The 16,685-nt window shown below is 43.9% G+C and overlaps 1 protein-coding gene across 1 annotated transcript in view; it reads left to right on the top strand.

Annotated features, from left to right (window-relative positions):
• Positions 1–1,131: 1,131 nt before the first annotated feature.
• Positions 1,132–16,685, top strand: part of ITIH5 (inter-alpha-trypsin inhibitor heavy chain 5) — a 72,844-nt gene continuing 57,290 nt past the window's right edge. Inside the window, exons 1-2 of the mRNA XM_046013804.1 lie at positions 1,132–1,302; positions 10,070–10,114. Of these exons, the coding sequence (XP_045869760.1) occupies positions 1,213–1,302; positions 10,070–10,114 (135 nt within the window). The 5' untranslated portion in view covers positions 1,132–1,212. The remainder of the gene's footprint in view (positions 1,303–10,069; positions 10,115–16,685) is intronic.

Below are 16,685 nucleotides of genomic sequence, written 5' to 3' on the forward strand. Positions count from 1 at the left end.
TGTGATTCTTATCTAGTGGCTGCATAATATTCCAGAGGATGGATGTGCCATTATTTGAGTGAGCCACTTTTCTGTTCTTGGCCATCGAGTTTGTGGTCCGGTTCTCACTCTCATTCAGCTCATGGATTTAGAGGCAGTTCCTAGAGAGACAGAAAATGTCTTTGAAGCGATTGGTTTTTGAAACTTAAAATAAGCAAGTGGCTCTAGCAACCCTGTGTGTCCAGCAGATAAAAAGACCATGCAGGGTGTAAAATCGGCGTGTGGACGGTTGGCAGACAATAATTCTTATGGCTGAACAAAATATCACCAATGGTTTGTAACTAACACACAGTGATATTCATTTCCATGATTAATAACCAAAGCCTTAGAAATACTGCTACACGGTGCCGTGCTAGCCTCTCCTCTTCTGCCCCCTTGGGCCAGCACTGCATAACAGGGGACAACATTGCTGGTACTTTCTGCAGGAGACTAGTAATTAGCGTCCCTTGATTTGGCTTCTAAGCATGAAGGCAGGATGTCCGGAGGCATGTGCGGCTCTCTGGGCAGAAGTAAGCTGGTCTCATGTTGGCTTTATGCTGGCAGGAGGGGATTGGTGGTGGTAGTTAGTATACACAGCAGGTGAGGGCAGGTGGAATATAGAGTGGGTCGGGGTTGTAGGTAGAACGGATGGGGGTATGGGTATATACAGCAGGGAAGGGGTAGTATTTAGAGCAGGTGAGGGGAACGTGGTGGTATACACAGCAGGTGTGTTGGGGGGGCGGGATATAGAGCAGGTGAGGGGGGGTGGGCTGTGTACTGAGGGTCAGGCCGGCTACTCCCACATCCTCCTGCCGCAGGAATTGAAGCCAGTCCCATAAAAAGCATTTCACACCTTGCAGGAGAGAAAGATTTGGGGGTCCGGTGGCAGATGTCCCAAGCCCTGAAGGTGGCTGCACAAGGCAGAGCTGAAGGGCGGGCCGCGGAGGAGAGCCGGTGGCAAGCGGGGCTGCGGGCGGGGGGTGGGGCCTGGCCTGCCCAGCCTCTCCCTGGGGCAGTAGGGACCCTACTGGGACCAGGGTCGACGCGGGGCGGGCCGGGGGCGGGGCGCGCGGGGGGGGGGGCGGGGCCCGGAGGGCGGCGGGGCGGAGCACGTCTGCAGCCGCGGAACCGCGGAGCTGTCCCCCGCGCGCGTCCCGCCTGGTCCCAGTGCACCGCCGCGCCCTCGCCCCCACCATGCTCCTGCTGCTGGGGCTGTGCCTGGGGCTGCCGCTCTGCGCGGGGTCTCTGGACGACGCGCGGACTCGGGATGACACTTCTGACCGAGTAAGTAGAAGTGGGAGGACCTAGAGATGGCCCCGGGTCCGGGCTGCCACTCCTTCCCGCCGCCTTCTTCGGGCGCGTGGCTGTTGGACAGACTCCCTTGAATGGCTCCTGGACACAGGGAAGGGAGGGATCACCCCCGCCTCCCGTCACATCGTCACCCCTTCTCTCCGTTCCCCAACCTTCTGCTCGCAAGCGTCCCCATCTGTTGGGCACTCTTGGCGAGAGTTTGGATGGTGAACTTTCCGCAGAATTGTGTCTGGGATTTGAAAGCCCCGCAGAACCAAATCTTGGTTCCTGTTGTTGATGGTGTTCAGTTTTGAGAGCGAGCCCAAGCTAGTTACAAAGTTTCTCCTTTAAGATGCACGCATGGGATGGTGTGTTTTTGCTGTTGTTCCTAGCGGTTCGGAGAAAAACACAATCTAGAAGTTGCAGACTCTCCTCCACTTTCCCCATCTGAAAACCAGGGGGACTTGACTTTCCCATCAGGCTATTATCAGTGGGTTAGCAGTTCAAAGGTGGCCTGATGGTCCGGGAGGACCAAAAACCCGGTGCCCACTTACCGGAGTTAGCAGCCTGTGCATCTGCGGGAGTTTGTGTTTTGAAGGGCTCAGCTCACAGGTGGATGAACCCGCAAGTAGGAGATCTCACTGCCATGCCCGAGGAACGGAAAAGCTTTTTGAAAAATAAAAAACAAACTGACCAAAATATCAATGGGGGGGAGCGGCTGTGTCCCAGTTAAAGTAGGCATATCCTGGTACTGTTTCCACATGCATCATAAAATCGTTTAGCTTAAAGCATGTTTCAGGGGGCGCCTGGGTGGCTCAGTGGGTTAAACCTCTGCCTTCAGCTCGGGTCATGATCTGGGATAGAGCCCAACGTCTGGCTCTCTGCTCAGCTGGGAGCCTGCTTCCTCTTCTCTCTCTCTCTCCCTGCCTGCCTACTTGTGATCTATGTCTGTCAAGTAAATAAATAAAAAATCTTAAAAAAAAAAAAGCATGTTTCAGATGATGGGAACAAGAGATAAGTAGGCGTACTTTTCCTCCCCTTTCTCCAGCAGCTCGCTTTGAAGAGCGCATCCGGAAGACGATTACTCTCTTGTTGACTCTGCTCAGGGATGTGCTTTCTGCACAATGAAAGAAAGGGTCCTTCTCACATAGGGTCGTCAGGAGGAATAACCAGGACAGATTCGGGGAGGGTGAGAGGTGGAGGTGGGGAAAGGGCTCGCATTGGGTCCAGAAACTGTGGGAAATAATAGGGTTTTAAGGGATTGAAGAGTTAACACTCCTAAAGTGCTTGGTACAGTGGCAACACTTACGTTCGCTCTTGCCATCAGGCTTGGGCTGCTGAAGCACAGAGGGAAGGAATTTGGGGTAAAGAGCTTGAAAGTTTGGGGGGGGGGGCGGAGGGAGGAAAGTGTGGGAGGAACCGAAACAAGGATTCTGTTTATGAGCTAGGAGGAGGGATTAAAGCTCCAACATCTGCCAGTGCAAGTAAGCTTCACACTAAACTTCTCCTGCATAGAATAACATGGCTTTGGCCTGTTTTAGCAATTTCATGCTGCCTTCAAACCATAGCGCTATTTACACATCTTGAAAATGACTCAGACAAAAATTCCCAAGATATGAAGTTCTATGAATGTTTGCAAATTTTACCTTTTTATCTCTATTAAAAAAAGAAACAAAAAGCAACAATGTGTGTGTGTGTGTGAGAGAGAGAGAGAGAGAGAGATAGAATGAATAATGTACGATTTAAGAACACAGGCTCCAAAACCAGACCTCCTGGGTCCAAACCCTGGCCCTACACTCCTGGAGAGTTACTTAATGTCTGTGAGTCTCTGTTCACTCATCTGTAGAATGGGGATGGTGAAATTACTTAATTAAAAGAATCTTGAAGATTGAAACTGCAAACAGTACCTGGTGATGGCGTTAGTGCTGACTCTCCATAATTATGGTCTTCAAAATTACATGTAAACTTAATTTATAAATGTAAATGAGTATGTCAATTTCATGTAAATTTCAGTGCCCAGGAACACACCTATTAGCTTGCATTGTCACTTACTTGTTGCTTACCTTCAATTGGCAGTATTACTAATAACACCTTAAATTCAAGTTCCTTTCTCCCTTCTGGCCCTTCCCTCCATTTGTAGATAGTATTACCCATAGCAAGGGACTGCTCTCAACAGTGGTCTTCAAACTTTGGTATGCAAAATGATACTCAGGGAGCTCATCAAATACCCTGGGTGGCTCAGTAAGTTAAGCATCTGCCTTAGACTCAGGTCATGATCCCAGGGTCCTGGGATTGAGCCCCATATCGAGCACTGCTCAGTGGGGAGCTTTCTTCTCCCTCTGCCTGCTGCGCCCCCCCCCCCTTGCTTGTGCTCTCTTTCCCTCTCTCTGTCAAGTGAATAAAATCTTAAAAAAAAAAATACACAGACTCCCATCAGTTTAGATTCATTAGGGTTGGGGGGGGGCTGGGTGATTCTGAAATAGATGACCCAGTGACCACACGTAGAATAATACTGCTTTAAAAGAATCTTTCAGGAAACTAATATTAAAAAGGAAGTCTCTTGTATAAAACCAACCTGTCCCAGATTATCTCTTTCCTAAATTTCAGATTGATACTGTTTTCTTAAATTGGGATAGGGTTGTATTCCTATTACTACAAGAACAGTTTTTAATTTACAGAATAGCGACAGCCACTAATAGACTGAGTGTTCCTAATATCCCGGAGAGTTCACTAGCGGCTCTGTGTAAAAATAGTGAGAAGCAATGGAGAATATGGTGAAGAGCACCCCAGGGGGAGCCAGACTGCCTGGGTTCAAATCTGCGTCCCAGCACTGACTGTGTGTACCTGGAAAAGTAACTTAACCTCTCTGGGTGTCCCAGCACTGACTGTGTGTACATGGGCAAGTAACTTAACCTCTCTGGGTCTCCATTTCATCATCTACAAGACAGAATTATTACTCTGATTGGCAGGGGGTGGATCTAGGTTTTTAGAGGCAAGTAAAGTTTACATCATTGGTAGGACCCTCTTTGAAGAAAAAGAATATCCAATTAGGACTACAAAATTTAGGTGCTGAAGTGAACATGTATTTAGGACGATAAAGAGATCACAACACAGGCCGCCTGTTTACGGGCTGACAGACACCACAGACATCAGCCGTTGTTGAGGGACTATGTAAGGGAGGGATCCTGACACTTCCATTTTATTAGCTTCTAAATAATAATAAAATAATAAATCCACTATTGCTCTTCGGGTTGCTGTGAAGATTTAGTGGGTTAATTCACATGAAATACATGCATTCAGTAAGCACTAAAGTGATATTAGCTATTTTCATTGTTTATGGACCGCTTGCTTAAATCTCTGACGACCACCGCAAGGAGAGTCTCAGCGTGCTTCCTTTCCAGGAGAAGCAGGGAAGTTCTCCCAGGGGGAGTGACACCAGAGTGACACGTGCAGAGTCTGGATTAGAACCCAGGTGTGCTGAATGCCAAGGCTGGGCTTTACAGACTCCTCCAAGACCAAGCCACTTTTCTATTTATAACATAGTAGAATTTGTTTCAGTGTGCTTTTCATTTGCGGCTCCCGGCATATGGGTAGTGTTCAATATGTGCCTGGGATACCACATTGATTGTGGGGATACGTTTCTGATAACCTGAATTGAGAATTTCTGGAATATTAGTTTTTTTTATAATCCGCCACTTAGAACCAGACCTCCGCATTTGGAAACACAAATCAAGAATCAAGACAACAATTTTTTTGTTTTTGTTTTTGTTCTTAACTCTTTAAAAAGTGAAGTCACTAAAAGATTTTGTGAGCTCCAGACCACTCAGGACTGTCTACTTTTATGGGCCTGGGTGTGATGGTTAAAAAGGAGCCGCCAGATGAATGGAAAGGAGGATATTGTGGGAGACAGTCCAGAGATTTACCCACTCCCCAGCCAACCATCTCTTATTTCATTGAGTAGAAGGAGGAGGAAGGAGACAGTGTATTGAGAACCGGGTCCGTGATCTGTATGTGACTTCATTTTCCTACCCAGCAATCTCTCCCATACCTAAGATGCTCTATTGAAAGCATTCTTGCCTTCTTGCTGTGAGGTTCCTGTCAGAGACCCCAGCTGGCTCTCTGTAGCTAACGACTGGCTGGCTGGTTCCATTTAGGAAGATGGAATCATGGGACGGAGACCTAAGCTTTTTGGGGGGGCAGGGTTCCTAAATCTCCTCCTTGTTTTCTTAGAGGCAAAGTCCAATTCTCTTGTTTTTTGCAGGTGAAGAAGGTAACTTGCCTAAGTCCAGTTGCCTTTTTTTTTTCTTATAAACTTACCTGGAAATTGTTGGGAATTGTAGCCCAAAAGTGAAGTTTCTTCTGCCATGGCTGAGGCTATGGGCACCCCGAATTCCAAATGGTCATTAGCTAAACATCCTGCGTCAACATTACTCCGAAGGAATAAAACTTGTGCGAGCCGTGTCGAGTTACCCAGACAGGAATCTTCCCCGATGAATTGTTCTCAGCCCAGGTGACAGGTGGTGACTGCAGTGACGGGCCCTAGGTTTCGTGTTAGGCCCTCTAGCAGATCTCTGAGGCCCTGGTTCCTGAGCTCCTGGTTCTTGGTTTCAAGATCAGAACACCCCCAGGGGAATAGGGGCCAACTTGTAGGTAGGTTCCCAGTACAGAGCCCTTTAGGAACTCATCACTTCTGTCCCTTGATGGGGGTGTGGCTAAGGCTGGCCCAAACGCAGCATCCCTTGGATCTGTTACGGGACCCAGACATCTCTGTTCAATCAGCATGGGTCATTACCACATCCTTGCCAAGAGGGAATGTCTGTCTTCTGCATATTCTAAGTTTCTTTCACCTGGGTTAGAATTAGGTTTCATTCTTTTCCTCTCTTCCCATGCTCTTTCCCATTTATGGACTTATTGGAATGTTCTAAGAGTATTTCTCTTCTCCTCTAATCGTGATCCAACGCTGTGATAAATCTGAAGGGGAGAATACAGCCCTTGTCACTCAAATTATGAGTATTTAAGCAATGCCTACCATCTTTCGTTGAGAGCTGGAGTAACTGATAATGTAGATGGAAGGTTCTAGACTCCACAGCCCCGACAGTGGCATTGCTACATTTTCTGTGCAAAGGATATCTTCAACAACCCTCTCCCTCCTGGTAGTGAATGCTGCTTTGTCCATTCGAGTTGGAGAGGCGGTGGTAGACCTCTGAAGCTATTTCTCAGCGTAGTTCCTGTATTGAACCTGATGCTTCGTCAGTTTCTCCTGTTCTCTCACCCCACTCCGGCAATGCCTGCACCACTGGTTTAGCCGTACCTCCAACGTAGAGCCTCTCACGGTTGCTCAGGGGCATAGCGAACTCCGCTTTTTTCCATTTCCTTTGTAACTTATGAAAACTATCCTCTCTATTAAGTTTTCATGAGTACGTTTCTTTCTTTCGAGTCATATAGTATGGTCCTTGATGGCAAGGATCATGGTTTACATTTCTCCGTTAAAATTGTGGCCTGGACATCTTCTGTTCCAAATCTGAAGAAATAAGCTCGGCTCAGTAGTAGAAAAGAATTTTATTTGGGCCCTCTCTGAAGTCCGTGATTTGGAGCCCCGAGCTCTCGAGATTACTACTCACGGCGCCCTTGACAATAGACAGGAGTCAGTTCCATATCTTTCCTGAAACCCTACTCCCAAATTCTTGTGAGGCTTTGGGAAACATTTGGACAATAAAAAGGATCAGGAATTCCTAACTAAAACCAAAGATGACGACATCGGTGTCATTTCCAGTTCCAGTCCTAGCTGGCACCAGGACTCTCTCTGTACTGAGAAGCTTTGATTCTGGTTCAGTCTCTTTTAAACTCGGACTGAAGCATTGCCATAGCGATCCCCTGAGACATCAGATAGTCATCTCAAAAATGAAAAACCAACTTCTCATGTTCTCCTTAAAGCTTGTTTATTTTCTTAGAAAAGCTATTTTACAGAGGAGGAAACTTCAAAGAAAATACTTGAGATCAATCGCAGATCTTAATACCTGAGAGAGGTTGGGCTTTCTTTCTGACCTTAGCTGTTAAGCGGTCCCCAGCCTATTCCACAATTTGAGGAAGGGAAAGGCCCGACGTGAACCAGCAGAGCTGGCAGAGACCTTGCTCCGAATGCTTATTCTGGCTTTCTGTGGTCAGTATCTCAGGCAGAACACCTCATCTGAGAGAAACCAGTATCATCCTACTAATTGGTTCTCATTTGGACTCAGGGTGGCGGGTTTTAAATCTTGTACTATCTCTCCTGTTCCATGTTCTATAGAATAGGAGGCTCTCTGTAATCACTTATAACGATAGTTTACAATAGTGTATATACCATAGTGTGTGTGTGTGTGTGTGTGTGTGTGTGTGTTCCACCCCCCGCCCAGGGGAGATCAAGGGAGGATAGAGATTAAAACAGTTACTGTTTTGACTTTAGTTTACCAAATGGAGATATCTGTATTGTTTCCTTTTCTGTTGTGGAAGTAAAATGTGTTAATTAAGTGAAAAACTCAGATAATCTGGGGAAGCTTAAAGAAAAATAATTCAGCCACCCGAAGGCGGCAGCCATTAGCACTGTGGTGTACATTCTACACATACAAACACTTACGCTTACAAAAATTAGATCATATTAACTGTAAGGTTTTGTTACCAGATATAGTCACTTGAAATGTGTCATGGATATATTAATCAGGATAGGCTAGGTTATTCTGTGGTGACAAGGTCTTAAAAATCTCAGGTTCTTAAACACCACACATTGACTTCTTGCTCATACAACCATCCACCCAAGGTGGATCAAACGTTGCTAATTACTGTACCAGAAAGCTGAAACAGTTCTGCAGGATCATGCATCCATAATTCAATCACTTGATCCAGAAGTGACGAATGCCACTTACATTCCTAACTTACTGGCGGAGCTGGTTGCATGACCATCTGCCTTCCCACAACAGGCCCAGATAACGCAATACTTCTGGCAGACAGCTAGAGAAATATTTGGTGGACAGCACTGACGTCCAGTAAAGTGAATGCTTGTTGATGCCAGTAAACACAGATAACACCATTCTTTTCTTTTCTTTTTAAAGATTTATTTATTTATCTGAGGGAGAGAGAGAGAGAGCACGAGCAGGAGGGGCAGATGGAGAGGGAGAGAGAATCCAAAGCAGACTCTCAACTGAGTGGGGAGCCTGATGCGGGGCTCGATCCTACAACCATGAGATAATGACCTGAGCCAAAATCAAGAGGCTTATGCTTAGCTAACTGCGCCACCCAGGTGCCCCACACATCATTATTTTCTATAGCCATGTAATTAATCCATGTATCATAATATACTGATTATACTGAATAATATACTGAACCGAACCTCTTTTTAAAGATATTTTAGGCTATTTCTAATTATTAACAATTGTTTTAAAAGTTCCAAAGAATTATCTTACTTTTTTCTCTTACAGTATTCTTCTGTAAGTAGAATTTCTAAATTAAAAGGGAGTGGAAAAATGTTGCAGCCACTTTGGAAATCAGTTTGGCAATTTCTTAGAAAGTGAAACTTAAATTTACCATATGATCCAGGTAATCTGCTCCTGGATATCTATGTCTAACACAGAGACTTGCATGTGAATGTTTATATAAGTTTCATGTTATTCATAATAGCCCAAAACTGGAAAAAACCTGAACCTCACCTGGCAAATGGATAAACATATGTGTTATATCTGTACAATGAAGTATTATTTAGACACGAAAAGGAACAAAATACTGATAAATGCTACAATAGGGACAAATTTAAAAGGTTAGGTTAAGTGAAAAAAGCCAGTCATAAAAGACTATATATCATGTGATTCCGTTCTTGAAATGTCCAGAATGGACATATCCACAGGGACAAAGTAGATTAGTGGTTGACAGGTGACAGGTAAACGGTGTGGGGTTTCATTTTGATCTAGTAAATATGTCCTAATTTGATGGTGGTGATGGGTACACAACTCTGACTATACTAAAAAACATTGTTGTGCCCTTTAAGTGAATGAATTATATTGTTTGTAAGTTACACAACCTTGAGCTGTTAAGAAAGAAAACATCCGCATAAAGACCACATTTTTCAAGTTTTTGATCAACATTATCATATTGGCCTCCAGAAAGGATGGTTTATTACCCAGCAATATTTGGACAGTGATTTTCTATGAATAATGTTCAGCCACCAGCTAGGACTTTTACATTAGTCCAGAGTGGCTGGTCCATTAATACAAATTTTTTAAAATAAGGATTTTTATCACCTTTCCATAACCCTCCTCCCCATGTGGGAAAGTATAGTTTAAATAACCAGAAAAAACACAGTAAGAAAATTGAAGGTAAGTTCAGTTTTGTTTGCAGTTTCCAAAAGTTTTGAATTGAATAACCGAGCCCCTCAGAGTAGAACTGAATACATTTACTCACTGTAAGAGGCACAATAGCAAAGAGTTTCAAGGCAGAAATAGAATAAAATGGAGTACAGATATTATGATGAATTCTTTGCTCTTATCATTTCGTGCTCCTCTGACACGTGGAAGAACACGCAGGTGATGAGATAGCGCCATCATAGTCAAAGCAGTTAACCGGGGCAGAGGGGGGTGGGTTCCATCTCCGGGCCCACGGCTCCTTCATCGAAGGTCCAGTCTACCTTTTAGGGTGCACTGTCTCCTCTGTGAATTTGAATTGATTTTAACCCCCTTGTGTAATGCATTTCACAATGACCTCCCAATCCTATTTCATGACTCTTTTCTCCTTGTAGGTTGGACTCAGGATGCCAAGGCAAGCCCGACTGTTGCAAAGGCTGGTATGTATATTCCCGGGACAGCTTCCGTGTCTGCGCCCTCACTACTCTGTATATTTTGAACCAGGCCCTGCTTTCACTTGCGGCTCCTCCAAAGCTTGTACAGTTGCTCACAGAAGAATGCCGACATTACACAGCGTAGCTTTTATAAGGCTTGCTTGAACGGGATTTTCTTTCTGGAAAGAGACCTGATTATTTCAGTAGGGCTCTAAGGACAAAGAATGGGGTTTCAGAGCCTTTCCAAAAAATGAAAAAGCTTAAATAACCTGTACTTTTTATGGCATTCTTACATGAGAAATAAAGGCTTTGTAGTGAAGTAAACAACTGAAGTAAGCAAAGAATTCGCTTTGGTCCTCTACAGCTCCATGGAATGGAGTTGGGCAAGGCTCTCCGTGTGTGTTGGAGGCTATCAGATTGGAATCTGGGCGTGCGTTCAGGAAGTAGAAGAGCTTATTTGACCCAGTCTCCTTCTTCCTTACCCCTGTGTATGGAGAGACGGATCAGAATGTGGGAACACGCCTTCAGGCCTGGGATGTGGATTTGGCAGCAGTTCTCAGGGGCTAGGCATCCCTCCAGGGCCTCTCTACACGTGGGCAGTGTCTGAGTCCATTCTAGCTTTACCGTGACCCATGTCACGATCATTACCATCTTTGTCGGGCTGCGAAGTTGTATTCTTGTTAGTCCCTGCTTGGTTCTCCCTCCCCCTTTCTTCTCCCGATCCTCCCAGGTTTATTAACCTCATAATCATTCTTCGGTGTTTGTCTCCACGTTCACATAATCACAGACAGCCATAGACAAACATAAACATGTCAAGAATTGCGAAGAATCTGGACTTCCCCCAACTTGCAAGCCAAGGACAGGGTTTGCGGCCATTGCCTGGATGCCAGCAGCGCACAGGAGACTCCTGGGTCAGAGACAGAGGGTGATCACTGCTCGCAGAATAGCCGTGCGGGAGAGCCCATGTTTGTATCATTCCTGGGACCTGATGGGCACGTTCTCTTCATCATTCTAGATATGAAACCAGCTTCCCCTTTGCTCTGGAGGGAGATCCCACCTCTTCCAGAGCTTTTCACTATTCAAACATCCTTGAAAAGACAATTCAGAACAAAGGTAGAGCCTCTGCTCAAAAAAGTGTGCAGAAATACCAGGGACTCCTGGAGAGTAGTCTCCCGGAAAGACCTGTACACGTTTTCTTTCGTTCATGCATGCATTCATACCGACTGATACTTTTTTCAATGCTGAAGACAGTAATGAACAAGACAGACTAAAGACCCTGTCTTTCATAGACCTTGAATTCTGAATCAGGGCAGAAATAGACAACAAAGACAAAGTGAATAAATAAATGGTAAGTGTATTAGTAACAGAGAAGATGACCAGTGCCACTGAGAAAAAGAACATGCCAGAAGACGGCGGAAACAGAGACATTGGCATATATGAGATTTCTGATCATCGCTGCCAAACAGTGGGATCATACAATGACAGCTGAGGCTGGCCGAGGGTTTGCTGTGTGCCTGGCATTGTTCTAAGTGCGCCCGTGTCATACTCAGTCACTTCTGTACAGTTCTTTGAGGTGTTAGAAATGAGAAGGCAGAGGCTCAGAGGGATTGACTAACTCACCCAAGACTACACGTTTGGGAAGAGGAGGCAGAACCAGGATTTGAGTCCCCCATTTGGCTCCTGTGTGTGCTCTTAACACACACACTGCCTTGTCAAGGACAGATCTTTTATTCCATTTCTTATTATTTTCAATCAATCATATGTCACTTGGCCTAACTGTATCCATTCTTTTAGGTGGTGAAAAACATTCTCCGTAGTTGACGCACTATAATTTGTTAAGCATTCGGCTGCGGATGAGCTTTCGATTTGCCTTCAGTTTTCTGGCCCCTGTAAAAAATGCTGCAGGAGGGTTTTTTTGTTTATTCTATTATGTGGGTGCTTTTTAGTCTATGACCTAGATTTTCAGAGGAAAGATTGCTGAATCAGAGGTGCATGGGCATTTTACATTTCGATAGCTGTCAGACCACTTTTGAGTACTATTGCTCCTAATACTGTCTTTATTAATTTCATTTCTATGAGCAATGATAAATACGCACATTTCTGCCAGCAAACATATAATCCCTCTTTTTGGCTTGTCAGTCTCTTAGATGTAAAGTGTTGTCTCATTGTTCCTTTAACTAACATTTGCTCGACTACTTAGGAATTTAGACTTTTTCTTCCTATACAATTTTTGGCCATTTACAGTGTTTCTTCTGTGAATTATTTGTGTGTGTGTGTGTGTCCTATACCCATCTTTCTATTATGTCTTTAATCCCCCAGTGATCAGTATGTTAGAGATCTTTGTATGGAGAGCCACTGTCTTCTGAATTAGAAGAATCCCCCCCACCCTGATGTCTCATTTATTGATTAACTTTGTTTATGGTATGTTTTCATGTAGAAGTTTTAAGTTCCTTAGTAATAAATGAGTTCATCTTTTCTTTTTAGCCTTTGAGTTTTTGGTTTTGGTTTCAAAGATTTTCTTGACCCTTAGACTTAGAATATTTATATAATTTTTATAATTTATATATTTATTATAATTTATATATACTTTAATTTAAATTATAATTTTATTATAATTTATATATAATTTATATGGTATATATTATATATAACATATAGTATAATTTAAATGTAATTTATATATAATTATATATGTATAGAAGTATAAAATTATATGATTTATATAATCATTTGGATTTTCTCAGACATCTCTAAGAATTTTAAAAGTCTTACTTTCACATGCATTACACTTTTATACCATGAACCTTGTTTATACATCCAGCTGGTACTAGAATGATCTTCCCAGTAGTAGACCTGATGCTTCCTTCCCTTTTGCACATGTCTTTGGTGCCTCCATGTTACCTATAGGATAGACTCCAAGGACATGTAAGGCCTTGTGTGATCTGACTGTGGTCAGTCTCTGTAGTTTCAGTTTATCCTGGGAATCTCCTTATGTTTTATGCTCTAGCTGTCCACACTAATTTGAAGGTCTCCAAATGTTCTCTAACTAATGAATAGAATGTGGACGGCAACAGCTGTTCCTCTCCTCTCACTGCCAACTCATGAACCACAGGGATTGCTTGATTTTCTTTTGAATTAACTGGATACCCTTTTTATGACACTCTTTGGCAACACAGACACAAAGAAAATTTGTATTTTAAGAAGCAGGGGCTATCTTTGTATCTGAGTATTGTGGTCCTCGACAGAGAGTGACCTGGTTTTCGCTGTCATCACTTAACCTCTTAGGGGCAGGAGCAGGTCTTGGCCTCTTCTGCGTAGGAGGTGTTCTAAAATCTGTATCTGGAGGATGTTTTAAGCCGTTTTGATAAGACGTGGAGACCTGGAACTGATCATCACAAAGGAGGGACTTTATACTCATTGGTCCCTAGGAACAGGCAACACCATGCTGGTTTCCGGTTGTCTGTGATCTAACTCTGGGGTGATTTGGGGAAAGGGATACCTTGGCTTGGTGTGTGGGAGCTTAACCAAGGGGGCGGCTGGGAGTGTGGGCTCTGGACAGGTGAGCTGTGTGTCGAAGGCGGGCTCACACAGGAGGAGTTTGCTGTCTTTAGGGATTAGCTTGCCCTGGGAAGGAGAGTCTCTTGAAGAGCAAGGCCCCAAATGCCAGAGCGACAAGAAAATAGAAAATACAGTCAGCCCGCACGGTGCTGGGTGTTGTTAGCTGACTGGGGGCTACGTATGTGTCTGTCGCCTTTGTTGCGACTCCAGCCATCGTGGTTTCTCTCTTGTTAGGAGGTGTATAGTGTAGGTTTCTTTCTCTATGTCAAGGTGATAATTGTATCTTGTTTCCTTTCCTCTGATCATCATGAAAGGTTGCTCAGTAGAATGTATTAGCACAAGTGGCAATTCAGAGCTGATGCTACCCTCTGTCTATGGGGAAGTGAAATTGTGTCACCCAGGTAGCAAACAGTCCCTAGGGAGGTGCCTTGTCTGAAAGTCTTCTGCTTCATGTAGCAACAACATGGGCTGGGTTACTTTTCTCAAAAACGAGAGACATGCAGGTGCAGTGAAGGTCTCTGGACCCAGGGTCCACCGACAGCCCAACGCCAGCCTTCTCCATTATAAAGTGAGGGGATGCTGAGTTACCTGTTTTCTAAGGGTCTCTGCCATCTCCAAAGTGATTTCTTCTAATGGTCACTAGAGAACCGTCAGACCAGAATAAGACAACAAAAGGTTAATCTTCTGGAAGAGTCCTGGTTCTGACCAAACATTGCTCAGTTAATTTCCAGATGGCATCTTGGGTAATTCAGGACATCCTCTGGGTGGCTTGATGTTAAGTGACTCGCATGAGTCACACAGAAGGCTTTGGTCCCTTGAGCATCTAATTAAAACACTCCCTGCCTCAAACTGCTTTTCCATCTGTTGAGCCTTTGTAGGAAAAATAATGAAGAAACTGTTTTGTCACAGGAAGGCTTGATTTTGCCTCCGATTTTCCAGTTGACATCCCCAAATGAAATAATGAGTTAACTATAAATATGGAAAGCATGTTGGATTTTTAAGAACTGTGCATTGGGAAAAACTGAAGCAACTATTTTATATCCTTGTTTTTATGACATTTTCACGAACCTCTGCCATTCCAGGTTCTGTCTCTGGCTTGGGCATGTCGGTTTCCTGACAGTCTTGTGTACCTGTCCAGTGTTCTCACAAAGCACCCGTCTTTGTAATTAAACTGTTCAATTCTTTGTTCCAGGAATGTGCTAAAGTAAGGCTCATTCCTGCTTCTATGCCTTTTGTGTTTTTAAAATGTTCTCTTTGTACTCCTTCACCACAAACAAATTCTACGTCTATTTTAAAACCTTTTCTTACTTTTACAGACCTCACTGATTTTTCTTTATTCTGAATTCTGGAAGGTCTTCCAGGCAGTGAGTGAATAGGTACATCTCTCTATATCTTCCCCTGTTGCTTTCTATTTTTTGCCCTTTCTTCCCATAGTGATCATAAGTGCCTTGAGAGAAGGATCCACATGTAGTATTCCCAGTCCTTCATGGGATTTAATCTAGAGTAGTGGTTAATAAATTCGAGTTTATTACCATTTCTATTGGGGGGAATGTGTATTTTTCTTTCATTGTTCAAGATTCGAAAATTCAATTCCACAAATGGTTTCGAGTTTTACTCTATGCTGACAGCCATGGGCAAAAAATAAATAAATACAAGGAATAATTCATGTTCCCTGCTCTTGTGTATGGTCTCAGAGGGGCAGGGGAAGGGATGAGCAGCTTGGGTGTGGGGTAGCTGTGCACGTAAGTGGCTTTAGTAGATTGTAGGCTGAGGGCGCTGTCCAGTAGGGCAAGGGCTACAAGGCTTAAGGAACAGTGGGGACTCCTGTGGGAAAACAGTAACTGGGCAGAAGCAATAAAACCCAAATAGTTTCTTGAAACTTTTCTCAGTCTGTCTCTTGGGCCCATAAACTATGTGTCCTATTTTTGATGTAATACTGTGGAAAATTTCAACCATATGCATAATCTTAATGTGAGGCCAAAAAAATTTACCATAATGGTTCATCTTAGTGTTTTTGTCAGGTGTCTTCTAATGTCGCATTTTAATTTTAAGTTTAATGAAATGATAATTGACAGTTATGTCATGAGGAAGGACAAGTCAGCATGACGTCACAAAGTGATGATTCTTCACCACTCTTGATTCTTCACCAAGTGAAGAAAATTCCAAGTTGTCAGAACAGGGCTGGGCAAGGATCATCTGCTGCCGGAGCTAGATTTCGTGTGGAGGGACAGCAGGTGGAGTTGTGCACTGACTCTGCTCCTCTGAGCTGGGGACTTGCTAAGTTCTTTTCCCAACTGTCACTCTACCTTTATGTAGGAAGAAAGCAATAGGTCACTGTGGCCCAGAGTCAAAGATTAATGAATTCAACTCCACCTCTCAGCAGCAAGAAAAGCAAAGAATTTGTGGTCATCAAAGAATTTTTGTTCAATTTTTCGTGATTGTATTAAAATACACACAACATAAAAGTTACCTTTTAAACCACTGTAAAGTGTCCTGTGTAGCGGTATTTTTTAAAAAAATATTTTATTTATTTGACAGACAGAGATCACAAGTAGGCAGAGAGGCAGGCAGAGAGAGGAGGAAGCAGGCCCCCCGCGGAGCAGAGAACCCGATGTGGGGCTCGATCCCAGGACCCTGGGATCATGACCCAAGCTGAAGGCAGAGGCTTTAACCCACTGAGCCACGCAGGTGCCCCTGTGTAGTGGTATTAAGTACATTCACACCGATTACAAGCATCACCACCATCCATCTCCAGAACTATCTTCATTTTGCAAAACCGAAACTCTGTACCCATTAAACACTAAACGCCCATTCCTTCTACTCCCAGCCTCTGTCAACCACCTTTCTTCTTTCTGTCTCAGTGAATTTGATTACCTGATAGATACTGCGTAAAAATGGAGCCTTATAGTATTCGTCCTTTGGTGACTGATTTATTTCAATTAGCTTAATGTCTTCAAAACTGATCCGTGTTGGGGCACCCGGGTAGCTCAGTCAGTTAAGCATCTGACTCTTGGTCTCA

The sequence above is a fragment of the Meles meles genome, chromosome 7 (assembly GCF_922984935.1).
Source record: "Meles meles chromosome 7, mMelMel3.1 paternal haplotype, whole genome shotgun sequence".
NCBI classification, from domain to species: Eukaryota; Metazoa; Chordata; class Mammalia; order Carnivora; family Mustelidae; genus Meles; species Meles meles.